Raw genomic sequence first — 14,443 nt, forward strand, 5'->3', positions numbered from 1 at the left:
GAACCAACTCCCATAAAGGCACAAACGCCAAGTGAGCTTTGGTTGACCACACATTCTCTGTTATTTAACTCATTGGCTCATGACTAAAACCCTAAAGCTAAAGCCCACAGGTTCCTGTACTTTATTTCTGGTTAGTTGTTACACAACAACGCTATCTCCGAAGCCACACATTCATACATATCTCTTGTCTGCTGATAAGACCATCTGCAATAGGAGTCCGTTAAAGATCCTTAGCTCCACATCCAATGTTTATCAGATTAAAAAACTATTATTTGAGTAACATAATACAAGGATTGATCCTTACATAAGGAATTTAAGGATCAAATCCTTGTCTACGTGGTGGCTATGACTTGTAAACATTTGACTTGTAAACATTTTTAAACTTGTATCAAACATAGACATTTTTAAACTCTATCACACTTATATTAAATGAAACCTATAGTTTTAAGAAGATAAACTTATACATAAGATAAGAAAAACTAATAGAAAACTTTTAGCTTATAATTTATATTTTTTTTTTTAAATTGAAATTGAAAAACTTATAGTTTTTAAACTTATACATTTTTAAACTTATATTTTCTGGTATATTTATTTTTAATCATGCAATTAATAAAATTTCAATTTCAATTTAAAAAAAATTATTATTTTTTATTTCTAAGAACTCCTAATTGGAGATCACCATTGGACAGATTATTTTGACTAGAGTCCTTAACTATTCAAACAAAAAAAAATTAATATAATAATGATAAGGACTCCAAGAAGGAGTCCACCATTGCGGATGCTCTAATAACACATACTAAAGAAAGCTGCTGACCTCATAAAGGATTTAACCTTTTTGTGTCAGCGTGCAGTAGAAAGACTGATACAGAGATACACACGACGACAAGCATCAACCAACACACATTCATCTATATCGTTCTCTACTTATCTCTTCGCTTTCTCATTCATTTCTATGTTCTAAGGAGAAAGCCAGTGATAGTGCTAGAATGGTGAGTTGTGTTTTATCAAAATGTGGTATCAGACCTCTCCCTAGGTTCTACCCTAAACCCACAAACTCTTTTGCCTCTAACCCATCACCCACTCTCAAACTCAACCCACCATCTTCTCTCAACTCCCGAAGTGTGTTCTTGGCTAGAACAAGAAACTGGGCGTTGAATGTGGCCATACCATTAACAACTCTCGAGACTCCACCGGAGGAAGAAAAAGACGCGAGTAGGTTCGACCCTGGTGCGCCTCCTCCTTTCAACTTGGCAGACATTAGAGCAGCCATTCCCAAGCATTGTTGGGTCAAGAATCCATGGAAGTCGATGAGTTACGTTGTGAGAGATGTAGCAATCGTTTTTGGATTGGCTGCTGTAGCTGCTTACTTCAACAGCTGGCTTCTCTGGCCTCTCTACTGGTTTGCTCAAGGAACCATGTTTTGGGCTCTCTTTGTTCTTGGCCATGACTGGTAACAACTAATAATCCTCATGCTTCCTTCCTAGATAAGACACATAACACATGCAGAGACAAAGACTAACTCACATATGTGTTTGGTCTCCTTATATAATGTTAAAAAATAATTCATGTTGTTTACCTCTTGCAGTGGACATGGTAGCTTCTCCAATGATCCGAGGTTGAACAGTGTAGCTGGTCATCTTCTTCATTCCTCAATTCTAGTCCCTTACCATGGCTGGTGGGTGTTGCTTCCAACCCTTTTCTATCTGAAATGAATCGTTTGAGGAATCTCACATTCTTCTGGAAACATTATGACTCTTGTAGGAGAATTAGCCATAGAACTCACCACCAGAACCATGGGCATGTTGAGAATGATGAATCATGGCATCCTGTAAGTAACTAAACACATGTGTTGTTATAACCAGCTTACATTTGTGTACTTGCTTGATGTTTCTGTAACTGCAGTTGCCTGAAAGCCTCTTCAAGAAATTGGAAAAGACTACTCTAAATTTTAGGTTCACACTGCCATTTCCAATGCTCGCATACCCTTTCTACTTGGTAATCCTTCAGCATCCTACTATAACACTTCACCTGGTTAGTATCAAAATAGAGAAAGCTCATGTTCCACATCTGATTATCTGTGTTCTTGATGCAGTGGGGAAGAAGTCCAGGGAAAAATGGTTCTCATTTTGATCCAGACAGTGACTTGTTTCTTCCCAAGGAGAAGAAAGATGTTGTGACATCAACTGCATGTTGGATTGCAATGGCTGCTTTGCTTGTCTGTCTCAACTTCGTCATGGGTCCAATCCAAATGCTCAAACTATATGGCATTCCTTACTGGGTATGTATCTGATGCTGTAACTGAAACTCTATTCCTCTGTTTTCTCTTGTGTAAAGGTGTTTATTGGAACCTTTTGACAACTAATTGCAGATATTTGTAATGTGGTTGGACTTTGTGACTTACTTGCATCACCATGGCCATGAAGACAAGCTCCCTTGGTACCGTGGAAAGGTATGCAGAATCTACTTCACCACTGTGTTTGTGAGAATCTCAATGCTTCTCTGTCCTTTTTCCTCAAACACAGGAATGGAGTTACCTGAGAGGAGGGCTCACAACACTGGATCGTGATTATGGATGGATCAATAACATCCACCATGACATTGGAACTCATGTTATACATCATCTTTTCCCTCAGATTCCACATTATCATCTAGTGGAAGCAGTAAGTGTTTTCTTGATTTTCTTCGATATGAATGTTTCAGTGCTTAAAATTCAATATCTATTTTTTTTCTCTTTATCATTTTTCTAGACAGAAGCAGCTAAACCAGTACTAGGAAAGTACTACAGAGAACCGAAAAATTCCGGACCTTTGCCACTTCACTTATTGGGAAGCCTCATAAAAAGTATGAAACAAGACCATTTCGTAAGCGATACAGGAGACGTCGTGTACTATGAGGCAGATCCAAAACTTAGTGGACAAAGAACTTGACAACAGACTGTAACAAACAAGGCAGACAAGTTCAAAAACTCATCTTGGTCCATTCTTTATGTTTCTTTTGTTTTGGTGCAAAGCCTTTTCGAGATTAAAAGCATTAATTTGTAGAACTCTGCAGTAAAAACTCTCAATTCTTGAACAATATATCAGATGGATATATCATATTTTTCATAAGAGGATCTTGTTCTTGAGAGCCCAACCAAACATGAATATCATAGCCAACCCAACACTTATTATAACTCAAATCTATTACTGATGAAAAAGAAGGGCGCTATTTTTATTAGCCAGTTATAGTTACAACACACAATGACAAGGAAACAACAGGTTGAAGCTAGAACCTATACGCACTAGCTTTGTCACTAGACATTAATACTGCACAGAGCGAACAGCAGTAATGAAGGAACTTATCTTAGACTGATCCTTCTGGAGGCCGTCTGGACCGCAGATACCACTGCTAACATCGATCCCATTAGGGTGAAGGATAGAGAGAGCTTCTGAAACGTTTGTGGGATTGATTCCTCCAGCTAAGAGCCACCCATTTTTGCTTCTGATGGAAGGTAACTTGAACTGAGCCCAGTTAAATCCTTTCCCACTGCAGCAAAATTGTTATAATTTATATCCAAGATTAGTAAAGGAGGTAAGGTAATCTAACCATGCGCTGAACCTATCACATTCTTGATAATTAAATTAGCATAATGACATGCAAGAAGAGGAACAAATTGAAAAGAACACGTTCTAAGTACCTCCCACCCGTTGCACTATCCACAAGAATCCAATCAGCGAGATGACAATCCTCAGGAACTTCATTCAAGAGCTTTCCTTCCTCACTTGCATTAAGAACATATATGACTCTCCTTTGCCGCACTAATCCCTCAAAAGCAGCGCGAGAACCATTACCATGAAGCTGGAAAAAGAAAACCACAATCATCAACACTTTAACAAACTTGATAAAACCACTTTCAGTGAGATCAAAACAATAAGAATATAAACAACCTGAACAAGCTCAAGGTCTGCCTCATCAGCTGCCCTCAGTATCGTCCCCTCATCATCCTCAACAAAAACACCAACGGGTTTGGCCCCACCTTCTCTCGCCACTCTGGAAATATCCTTGGCAACAGAAAGAGAGATGGAACGTTTCGAATGCGGCCAAATGATCATCCCGATGAAATCAGCACCAGCTTCAACCGCCATAGCAGCATCCCTAGCCGATGTGATACCGCACATCTTAACCAAAGCCATATCCTTTCCTCTTCCATCATCCTTAGAAGCTGCTACATTCTCTGCGTTGGATAAACTACAGCTAAACCTCCTCTTCTGAGCATACCCAACCCTTAAAAAAGACACCTTTCGATTGCTTAAACCTGTACACATCAAGAGATTGATGCCATAAAGCAATGAAAATGGAAAGTTCAGTAATTTAATGTGTCTAGTGTGATCCGGAGAAAACTAAAAGTCAAAGAAAGTAACCAGATTTGTAGATTATGGAGGAAGCCAAAGCTCTAGGATGGAGGCAAAGATCTGTAGATATTCCTGAGGAAAAAAAGAATAAGACTTTCTTCATCAAACTGATCTTAGGATAAAACTTAACACTAGCAATATCAACACAAGAAAATATATAACGTAATCAACTAAAGAATCAATGGTTCATCACTACAGCAGAGAATAAACATTAACGAATACAACTAGCAAAAACTCTCTGAGTAAATACGTCGAACAACTGAGCTGCATTAAGTTCCCACACAGACTTCATCAACAGAAAGCGATAATACATATATATATATACCTGTCGAGATCATAACTCAGTAAGTGAGAATCTCAGGTGATATTGGACTGTCTCCGCTCAATCAAAATAATGAGGAAGATACAGTGGAGAGACCAGACCGTACGGTCGAAGACGATCAGAGACTGTCTGAAAAGGAAATTAAAGTACAGCATTGAACTACCAACTTTTTTTTGGATTAGGTGTAACCGAACCAAACCGAGCCAAGTTATTGAATTTCTGGTTTTGTATAGAACCGGAGGATACCGTTTCGCAGTGCAATTGTAGTTTGGTTATTTGAACCAACCGGAAAATACTGTTGAGTTTCTATTTTTTATTTTTGCTAAAAAAAAAATTGGCTATTTTAGTAATCCTATAGTTATGATAACTCAAGATAAAAAATTGTAATATCTAAATCAAAAAGAGGGAATGGTAAGTTTTAACTGTTTTTCCTTGACAAATCATATTAAACAATAAAATATGCTAATATATATTTGTAACCGACTAAAATTTCATTCAATCAAATAAAGTTTACAAATAGTTAACAAAATCATAAAAATAAATTCTTAAATAAGCTGTTATTATATGTTTTTTACTGAGGATAATATACATTCTACTACTATCCGATGGGTATGCTTTTTTATGTTAAGATCATTTGATATGTTACTTAAAATAATTGCTTTCCTGATTAAGTTATGTTAAGATGCGACTGTTTCTACTGTGGTAGGTTTTGCCTTTCGGTTAGTACTACTATTCAATTTTTAATCAACCAATTGCAAGTTGAGAAAAACAATCAATACTTGTTACGAGTTATAGTTGTATACTTGTATAGTTGTATTCATATAAATTGACAAACCAAAAGATATAGAAAAAAATCAAGTGTGAACGCCTTGTTATTGGAGGGCACATGAAAAGACATGCCAACACAACATTTACCGACATCTATAGCAACCCGGCGGTGCGTTTCTTACATTAAAGTGAACACATCTCCACACAGTTTGTCTCCCTTTTGTTTTGAGCACGTGCTCATTCTTCGTATATGATTTTAAATGCGTATATCAAATGATTTAGTTGAACAGCTGAGAGCATCCCATCCATAAACTTCTCAACTTGGATGTCTAAGCAAATTAATATAGCATTTTTAATATAATTCTAGTACCTGATTGAATTAAAATGTTTTCAAAAAATCAAAACCAATTAAACACACATGTGTATTGTTTTTTTATGGGTATCTAAAAACATCTCTAGTGATACTCTATTTTCCATCTAAATGCTATTTATTGAGTAAAAATGCCTACAATAATTTTTTATATCTTATATCAAATATAGAAATATGAACAGTAATACACCAAAAATAAAGGAACACTGTTTATTTACTTTATTTTAATTTTTTTTCTTTACAAAATTGACCTCTCATTTATATTTTCATTTTCCACTAAAATAAAGTTATGCAGTATACATTTTCACATCCTTAAAATATTAAGTTTAATACATCTTTTATTTTTAATTATGTGTTGTAATAAAATTTCAAAATAAATTTTTAGTTATATAGATAGTATAATTGTTGCAGTTCACTGTTATAAAATAAAATAAAAGGTAAAATTAATATTTTTAAAGTTACTGATTGTATAATAAATTGATAAATAAATAGAAAAATATTTTAAACATTTTTTGTAAGAATAGAAAGTATATGTAATTATTAAAATAAATTATTTTTATATTTTTAGACTAAAGAATATATGTAACCGTTAAAAACATGCTAAAAATCTCATAAGAAAAAAAAAATCTCATAAGAATATTCATATTACTAGCGCGCAGCCACAATGGATAGAAATCCTTGAAAAGTTCTTAAACAAAAAAAACAAATTTAATATAAATTAATTGTTTAGTTAAATTTTAATTAGAAAACATAATTATATCAATCACAAATGTCCCATGAGTTTTTAATTAGGTTCTTGAAAGCTCTTAGTGTAGAATTTCCATCTTTCCTCTCTCTTCAATTTTGATTATTTTCAACTTTTTATTATTAGATAACTCATATTTCAGGTGCTTTAATACTCTTGTGTTCTCTCTTCTATTTCCTCATTTAATCTTTAATTGTAATGTTGAGAACTCCATTTGATATCACCAATGGAAATGCTCTTAAGGAACTGAAATTATTTTTCAATTTTTTATAAATTTAAAAGCAAAGGTAACTTCACTTTCGTTCGTCCCTGTTAGGCCCAACCTCATCTCTTTGGTAGACACACAACTCTCTTAGTGGCTTCTTCTTCGTCCCCTTTTTTAACATGCTTACTCTTTTTCGGTTTCGACCATAATAAATCAATCAATATTTTAACTATATGTAAAACTTTAAAATAATAATTCTGCAATGTAGCACTTTGTGGGGTGTAGAGAGCGACAAGCATTTCCAGAGATTTCTAGTCATTCTACCACTTTCAAAATAAATATTGAAAAACTTGTTCGATGTGACGGATTTGCAAGTGTAAGAGAGTACGGATTGTCCACCATTATCCTTAATGTTTACGAGAGTCCACAATGAATTATGATTGCATTCAGGAATATGATTTTTCATTTTACATAATGATTACGCATTTAGTTTCATATAATTTGTGGATATACACACGCATACATGTTACTGCACTTTGACTTAGCATTTCTGTATAATGTATCATGCATGTATGTTGGGGAATGAGAAAAAAAATACATATCTTCCGACGAATAGCGAATGATAGTTGAGAGCTTGGTATCAACTTTTTGCTTTAGGCTTTTAATGTTGTAAGAACTCAAAGAAAACAAAAGCTAATAGTTAAAAAAAATAACTTCGAGTGTTTTTAGAAATTTTAAAGACTTTAGAACCAATAAAATCTGATCGGGTAATATTTGACCTCTTTTCCCTTTCAAAATGGATACCATTATTTTTACATTCCGGAAATAGCAAGTAAAGGAAAAAATACATAGCGATTTAAGATCTTTCGAATTGTGTTAAAGCCTTCAAAGCTTTAATTTACCAATCACAACCATTATAACGTTAACCAACCAGGCCAATCCCACGATCAATGATTTCTGTACCGGTCAAACATGTCCAAAATTCCAAAGCTCCAACCACTATCATGAAAGCATTATATGTCGCATTACTAAACAGTCTAAACAAGGAAAAACATTTATCGATTTATGGTATCTGAATAATTTAATTTATTTTGATAAACTTTAAGACTAACTGAAATTTGTTATGGTATTAAATAACTTGTCCAATGTCATCTCAGAATTTCGAACTAGTTCTTTTCTACTTTTGGTCATATAAATTTAATTTAGTTATAAAATGGTATGTGAAAAATTGTAAGGCATCATTTTTGCCAAATATGTAGAGGCTCGACTACACTTGGTAACAACTTTTCAATGGAAGCATGTGATCCCCTACTCTTAACGTGGGGTTTCCTACATATCTACACATACATATACGTAAAACTGAAGCATAGCGATCATTTATAGGCAACTCGAAGATTTTATTTCAAAATTTCAAGATTTATCATATGACTTTCGATCGATGCGCTTCGACTAATTTTCAACCTTTATAAAACTAATTAAGATGCGCTTAGAACATTCGGGTTCCCTGTACCGCAGCCAGCTTCATAATTTTTTTTTGTATATACATCTAACTAGGATCGCTAAACAATATATTTTTTATAAAATGAAGATCGTTCAAGCCGATGACCATGATTGTCAACAAACACTGCCGTTTGCAAATATACTATATGTAAAGTGGTGCCATTGCATAATTATAACAATTATAGTATAGGAATTTTTTATGGAGAACGTTCAAAATTTGGATTGAACAACTATATCATTAAAGTATGATATGGTTTATTCTCGTTATAAAACTTCACAATTAATTATGTTTAATCTGTGACAGGTTTAAGATGGATGACTTGCAAGTTATATATATGTATATATAATATAGAAGCGAATTACATTGCCGACAATTCAGTTTTAAAAAATAAAGAGGAAAAATCACAAAAGTTATATATAGAGTTAATCTTCTTCAGCTGATTGATTAGCTGTCACACAAAAATGAAATCCACAGGCCATATGTTTAAATGTGGAGGCTTACCAACGAGTTATATATTACAATGCAATTGTTGCAAAACTCATGCGGGAGCTCAAAGATATTAGATATGTGAACTTGCACAATATATCTTGACCAAAATCGCCAGACCGGAGATTATTTTTAAGTTACTAGGAAGTTTTGCGTCCGAAGATTTGTACATCTTCTTATGGTGAGGTCTAAATTATGTTAAATTAATTAATTTAGGAGAGTAGAATTTCCGATGAAAACCAACTCTGCGACCCTTTAAACCTCTACTAGGTGATCCAAGAGTTTTAACCATTGGGTTATTTTCTCATTGGTTTAACTAGAGATCATCATTTGCGTTAGAATAATGATTAAACACGTATCATAATATTATCATCACATTACTATAATATATCCTATTATATCACTTTATCACCACATGTGATAATCAAATTAGCATGGCCATCATATCATCATCACCATCCTTATAAACTTTAGTTACCAATACTAGCTCTGGGAAAGTATATCTAATGACAATAAACGTAAACTTTGTGGCACAAGTTCTGTGAACAAAATACATACTGCTCCTGGGCTATATATTACAGTTCTTGTTATAACTAAAAATGATTCACCTTTATTCGAAAATGCTTTTCGAAGTGTAATATATGGATGTTGAGTGTATCTACATGTGTTACAAAAAAAAGGGATGTTGAATGTATCTATATTTAGCATCCAAATGCACGTATATACAGTTGAGTACTTATATAGTTGTTTATATATTTTCATTCAACTAATCAACCATTGCAGCAAAAAGAAACACGTGTTAGGATTAACACATTTTGTGGCAATGACTTTGGTTAAGAAGCAAAAGAATGATCATTTTAAATTGTTATTCACAAGAATGAAATTTAAGAAATAATTTTTGCTTAACTTATAGAAAGCAAATACCAAAAAGAAGATTTCTATAAAAAACTTGATAAAACATTCCATTGACTTTTTAAATCATCTTGAATCATTATCACATTCGGATGAATAATATTATTGACAGGTAACATTGACCTACACACAAAATAGTATTATTGATTGTACATAAGATCTCCGAAATCTGGTTTTGGATAGTTTATAGTCCGGTCAATCGTTAGTTTATAGTCCGGTCAATCGTTTGTATTTTAGTTTCAGTTATACACGGTTTATTTTTAAGGGATTTACATAAACTTTTTTCATTTGTGAAAGCTTTAATCTCAAACGGAGGGTTCGGGTTTGAATTCAGGTCGATTTGGTTTAGCTTTAGTTTTAAATTAGCTAGAATTTCTTTTGTTTAATTTTTAATTTAAACTGCGGAGTTTTAACTAACTTGAAGAACAATCGTCAAGACTGAAAATCCACGTGATTGTGGATTGTTTTTATATATTTTGTATAGTTGTCGACTGGAAAGTTTTATGCGGTGGAGTTTCTTAAAGAGGATTATACATGTCACCAAGAATATGATCAACCAAGAATTCTATAAAACCTTTTATTCAAATTCAATGTTTCTCTTTTGAAAGCTTTACGTCATTAGCGACGTCATCCTACCAATGGATTATTAGCCCACGTGGTATACTACTAAAACTATATTTTAAGTTCTTGTTTATAAATATTTGCCTCTTTTTAATTATATATTTTTGAGCCGAAAAGTATTTACTTTTCTCTGCGTCTAATCTTTTATCCAAACATTGACAAATTCTGTGAGATATTAAAAATGGTAGAAAAAAATGCAGAAGCTCTCTAGTATGTCGACTCTTTCTAGAATTCATGAGTTTATAATAACATTTTAATATCTTGGTTTCTAAAATTCGTGTTCCATGGATACTTTTTTTTATCATTATTAAGCTGCAATTGACATTCAGGAATTTTAAAATGAAGTATCGTTTAATAATTTATATTTGTATTCATTTTTTTTCTTGCAAACTATTTGTATTCATTATGTTCACTGAAATATGGTATATTTTGTCATCAACCAAGCACTATACCTCACGATGACCGTATATAATCTCTAAATCCGCTGGATTTTTAGATCACAAATGATGAATGAAAATATTTAGGTGTATGTTATAAATTATGTAGAAACTTTTGCGTCTACCAAATGCTAATATTTATAGCCGCAAACGGATGTCAATTCCCCATTTCTTTAGCACAAATATAATTTTATTTCTATAAGATAAGATAACCAACATCTTATACACAATAATCCCAATGATGGCACGTGCCGTCTGTTGATCAAACTAATATCATTAGTCTCTTCAGAGATTTTAATATACTGAGTATTTTGTCTTTATCGATATTTAGTCCCCTAAAATAGTTTAAACTATTACACAAAGCTTGCTACAAACTCAAAGTGACCCATAGTTTCTCATGTCGATGCAATATAGCTTTTGTCCTACTGTCCTAAAATGAAAAAAAATATAAAATATTCCACACGTTTCATTAATAATTAAATACGTTGCTTTCATCATCTCGAGCCGGTTTCTGATTCTCCTCCACCACCATTTACCCTCCTTTAAAACTCCAACCATCAATCAATTTTTTGTTATTTCTCACAAATCCTCTAAACGTCTCGTATGAGCAAGAGAAATCGATCAAACCAAAACAAAAAGATGAACAAGAACAAGAAAGATGTGAAGATCAAGACAGAGAAAGGCTCAATGATGGATGAGTGGCCTGAGCCAATCGTCAGAGTCCAGTCCTTAGCCGAGAGAAACCTCTCCACTCTCCCCGACCGCTACATAAAACCAGCGTCTCAACGCCCTACCATGACCGATGACGCTCCCGTAGCGACCAACATACCAATCATAGACCTTGAAGGACTGTTCTCGGAAGATGGGTCGTCGGATGACGTCGTCATGGCTAAGATATCGGAGGCTTGCCGTGAGTGGGGATTCTTCCAGGTGGTGAACCACGGTGTGAGGCCGGAGCTGATGGACGCGGCTAGAGAGAATTGGAGAGAGTTTTTCCACTTGCCGGTCAATGCTAAAGAGACTTATTCGAACTCACCAAGGACCTATGAAGGCTATGGAAGTAGGTTAGGAGTTGAGAAAGGAGCCATTCTTGATTGGAGTGATTATTATTATCTTCATCATCTTCCTCCTCATTTGAAAGATTTCAATAAGTGGCCTTCTTCTCCTCCCACTATTAGGTACTTATTTAATTATTTTCTCCTTTATGATTATCTTAGGACATTTGCAAAGGTTTTCAATTATTATTATTATTTATAAAAGAATACAATATTTAATTAAAAATGTTTCGAAGTTTGAGAAAATTCATGCCAATACTTCTCAAACGAAAGATTTTAGTATGAGTTTTTCAAGTTTTTGAAACAAAAAAATTATATTCAAATATTAGTATGGTTTATGAGAGACTTCAATACAAGTGATCTTATATCCTTCATTTGTGTTTTTTTTTTTAACTTTTTTGGAAAGTTTTAAATTATTTAAGAAGAAGACCCATTTACCGAAAAGTTATTTCTTGTTTTCTTTTATCCTTCTGACGAGGAGAATTTGTCAACTTTTAACGTTGGAATCACAAAAAGCTGCTAAAAAGAAAAAGTACAATCTTGGACTAGATTCGTTAACATTTTTAATGTTATTTTTATAGAGAAGTGATCGATGAATATGGCAAGGAAGTAGTACAATTATGCGAGAGGATTATGAGGGTATTATCGTCAAATTTAGGACTCAAGGAAGATAAGTTTCAAGAAGCGTTTGGAGGTAAAAACATTGGAGCATGTTTAAGGGTTAATTATTACCCAAAATGCCCTCGACCGGAGCTGGCTCTCGGTCTCTCCTCCCACTCTGATCCTGGTGGTATGACCATTCTTTTACCAGACGATCAAGTCTTTGGTCTCCAGGTCCGCAAAGATAATACGTGGATCACTGTCAAGCCTCATCCCCATGCTTTCATTGTCAATATTGGTGATCAAATCCAGGTAATTAATCAATTCTCTTTTTAGAATATGCATGGATTTATTTTACAAAAATGCATATAAATTGACGTTTGTAATAGTTAAAATAATTGGAAAACACTTCAAATATGTATAGATAATTTTTCATATCTGTTTACACATGCATATAAATTGATGTTTGGTGTAAGATTGAAAAGGCAACATTAAGAATTTTCGAGACAACTAATGACGAGAATGAGATAAGCTACAGTTCCACGTTTTAGACATGTTTTGAAATGCAAGTATGATAAATAGTAATTACTTGTGCTAAATTGTGTTTTGAATTTTCTGAATATTGTATATTGTAATTATTATGTCAATATTCCGATAACAGATATTACATTCTTTTAGATCTATATCCTGTCTGCCGGTTTTTATGGACTGTTTCGAATAAAATGACACTTTCAAAAAATAAAGTAAATCAAGAATTATATAAAATTTTAATTATCAGTGGCCGTCCCTATTTTAATATGAAACAAACAGTACAGCACGCAATAATCCTTCAATGCGCACATGTGTTTGGCTGTTTGCCCATGTTGCAGAGAAGGAATATTAATTTGTACAATGTATAACACGATTTTTCAAACACAAACATCACACATGTTCATATGCTCCAGAAATTTTGTCAAAATACCACTATTTTTGAGGAAAGCAAAACTCATGTCAGCTTTTTGTGTCTAGTGGGAAAGAATAATGTCCATGTCATGATTTAATTTCTTTCCAAACTTTGTTATTTTTAATTGGACGAAAACTGAAACCTAGTGTAGTGTACAGGACAAAAGTTTATTTAATCAATAGGAAAATTCCACAGAAATCATCAAAAGACTTTTTTTAAAGAGTTGTAACTTGTAATACCTTTTCAAAACAATTTAATTCATACTAGTAGTTTATGGTAATTAATCTCAATTTTTTTTTTGTATAAACTGCTTGTGTTATTTTTTTATTTCCTAGTTAAATAATTTTTAATGCTCATCAAAATTTACTCGAATGGTTATCCAAATTCAAATCTTTAGTATATCTAGATATATTCTAAACTGGTCTTAAACTTGTATTCAAACTTATGTGTATTGCGATGATGTTAAAAATGCAGATTCTAAGCAACTCAACATACAAGAGTGTGGAGCATAGAGTGATAGTGAACTCGGAGAGAGAGAGAGTTTCACTTGCTTTCTTCTACAATCCTAAAAGCGATATTCCAATCCAACCATTACAAGAACTTGTATCCACTCATAATCCTCCTTTATATCCTCCAATGACCTTTGATCAATATAGACTCTTTATCAGAACTCAAGGTCCACGAGGAAAATCTCATGTTGAATCTCATGTTTCTCCTCGTTAACTGTTTTCTCTTCACACAAAGAAGATTTGATGTTTTAAAAATCTGACTTGTATATGTGTTTTTTTTTTTCATTTTAGTTCTCACAGGATCTGATTTACCTTCAAGAAAATAACCATTGAATGATATAAATAAATTGTTATACAATAATATTATATATTTTCTTATACTGGCTATATTCTAAATGTTAGATATCTAGACTATTTTGCAACCAAACTTCCACATAATATAGTTTAACAAAAACAACAATTCATACAATATATATAACATCTATCAAATATCATTTGCGCATTTTTTATTTCTGTACGTAATGTGTCGCCATGTTTGAAAAACCTGGCTGATAGTGATCAAAGTACAACTAGCATAT

General features: G+C 33.2%; 3 protein-coding genes across 4 annotated transcripts; 2 read left to right on the top strand and 1 right to left on the bottom strand.

Annotated features, from left to right (window-relative positions):
- The first annotated feature begins 800 nt into the window (after positions 1 to 800).
- On the top strand, positions 801 to 3,107 carry LOC106422764 (temperature-sensitive sn-2 acyl-lipid omega-3 desaturase (ferredoxin), chloroplastic). Its single transcript, XM_013863544.3, has 8 exons — positions 801 to 1,450; positions 1,586 to 1,675; positions 1,762 to 1,828; positions 1,903 to 1,995; positions 2,093 to 2,278; positions 2,369 to 2,449; positions 2,523 to 2,660; positions 2,748 to 3,107. Exons 1-8 carry the CDS (start codon positions 987 to 989, stop codon positions 2,925 to 2,927), a joined length of 1,299 nt encoding a protein of 432 aa, XP_013718998.2. The 5' UTR covers positions 801 to 986; the 3' UTR covers positions 2,928 to 3,107.
- Positions 3,065 to 5,005, bottom strand: LOC106422765 (N-(5'-phosphoribosyl)anthranilate isomerase 1, chloroplastic). Of its 2 annotated transcripts, XM_013863546.3 has the most exons (5): positions 4,717 to 5,005; positions 4,401 to 4,463; positions 3,927 to 4,294; positions 3,677 to 3,837; positions 3,065 to 3,525 (listed from the first exon to the last, which is right to left on the bottom strand). In XM_013863546.3, exons 1-5 carry the CDS (start codon positions 4,727 to 4,729, stop codon positions 3,300 to 3,302), a joined length of 831 nt encoding a protein of 276 aa, XP_013719000.1. In that variant the 5' UTR covers positions 4,730 to 5,005; the 3' UTR covers positions 3,065 to 3,299. The 2 variants fall into 2 exon arrangements, with proteins under 2 accessions (XP_013719000.1, XP_013718999.1); XM_013863545.3 differs by lacking the exon at positions 4,717 to 5,005 and having other exon boundaries at positions 4,401 to 4,509.
- Positions 5,006 to 11,212: 6,207 nt separating this feature from the next.
- On the top strand, positions 11,213 to 14,245 carry LOC106422614 (jasmonate-induced oxygenase 2). Its single transcript, XM_013863400.3, has 3 exons — positions 11,213 to 11,936; positions 12,395 to 12,725; positions 13,831 to 14,245. Exons 1-3 carry the CDS (start codon positions 11,362 to 11,364, stop codon positions 14,077 to 14,079), a joined length of 1,155 nt encoding a protein of 384 aa, XP_013718854.1. The 5' UTR covers positions 11,213 to 11,361; the 3' UTR covers positions 14,080 to 14,245.
- Positions 14,246 to 14,443: the final 198 nt, after the last annotated feature.

This window comes from Brassica napus, unplaced genomic scaffold (assembly GCF_020379485.1).
Source record: "Brassica napus cultivar Da-Ae unplaced genomic scaffold, Da-Ae ScsIHWf_238;HRSCAF=405, whole genome shotgun sequence".
In the NCBI taxonomy this organism is placed as follows: Eukaryota; Viridiplantae; Streptophyta; class Magnoliopsida; order Brassicales; family Brassicaceae; genus Brassica; species Brassica napus.

Coding starts and splice junctions, on each gene's coding strand:
- LOC106422765 (XM_013863545.3), bottom strand. CDS start 4,494: ATGAAGAAAGTCTTATTCTTTTTTTCCTCAGGAATATCTACAGATCTT. Junction 4,295..4,400: donor CTCCATAATCTACAAATCTG/GTTACTTTCTTT, acceptor TGATGTGTACAG/GTTTAAGCAATCGAAAGGTG. Junction 3,838..3,926: donor CAGACCTTGAGCTTGTTCAG/GTTGTTTATATT, acceptor TTCTTTTTCCAG/CTTCATGGTAATGGTTCTCG.
- LOC106422614 (XM_013863400.3), top strand. CDS start 11,362: ATGAGCAAGAGAAATCGATCAAACCAAAACAAAAAGATGAACAAGAAC. Junction 11,937..12,394: donor TCTTCTCCTCCCACTATTAG/GTACTTATTTAA, acceptor TTATTTTTATAG/AGAAGTGATCGATGAATATG. Junction 12,726..13,830: donor ATATTGGTGATCAAATCCAG/GTAATTAATCAA, acceptor TTAAAAATGCAG/ATTCTAAGCAACTCAACATA.
- LOC106422764 (XM_013863544.3), top strand. CDS start 987: ATGGTGAGTTGTGTTTTATCAAAATGTGGTATCAGACCTCTCCCTAGG. Junction 1,996..2,092: donor TCGCATACCCTTTCTACTTG/GTAATCCTTCAG, acceptor TTCTTGATGCAG/TGGGGAAGAAGTCCAGGGAA. Junction 2,279..2,368: donor TATATGGCATTCCTTACTGG/GTATGTATCTGA, acceptor AACTAATTGCAG/ATATTTGTAATGTGGTTGGA.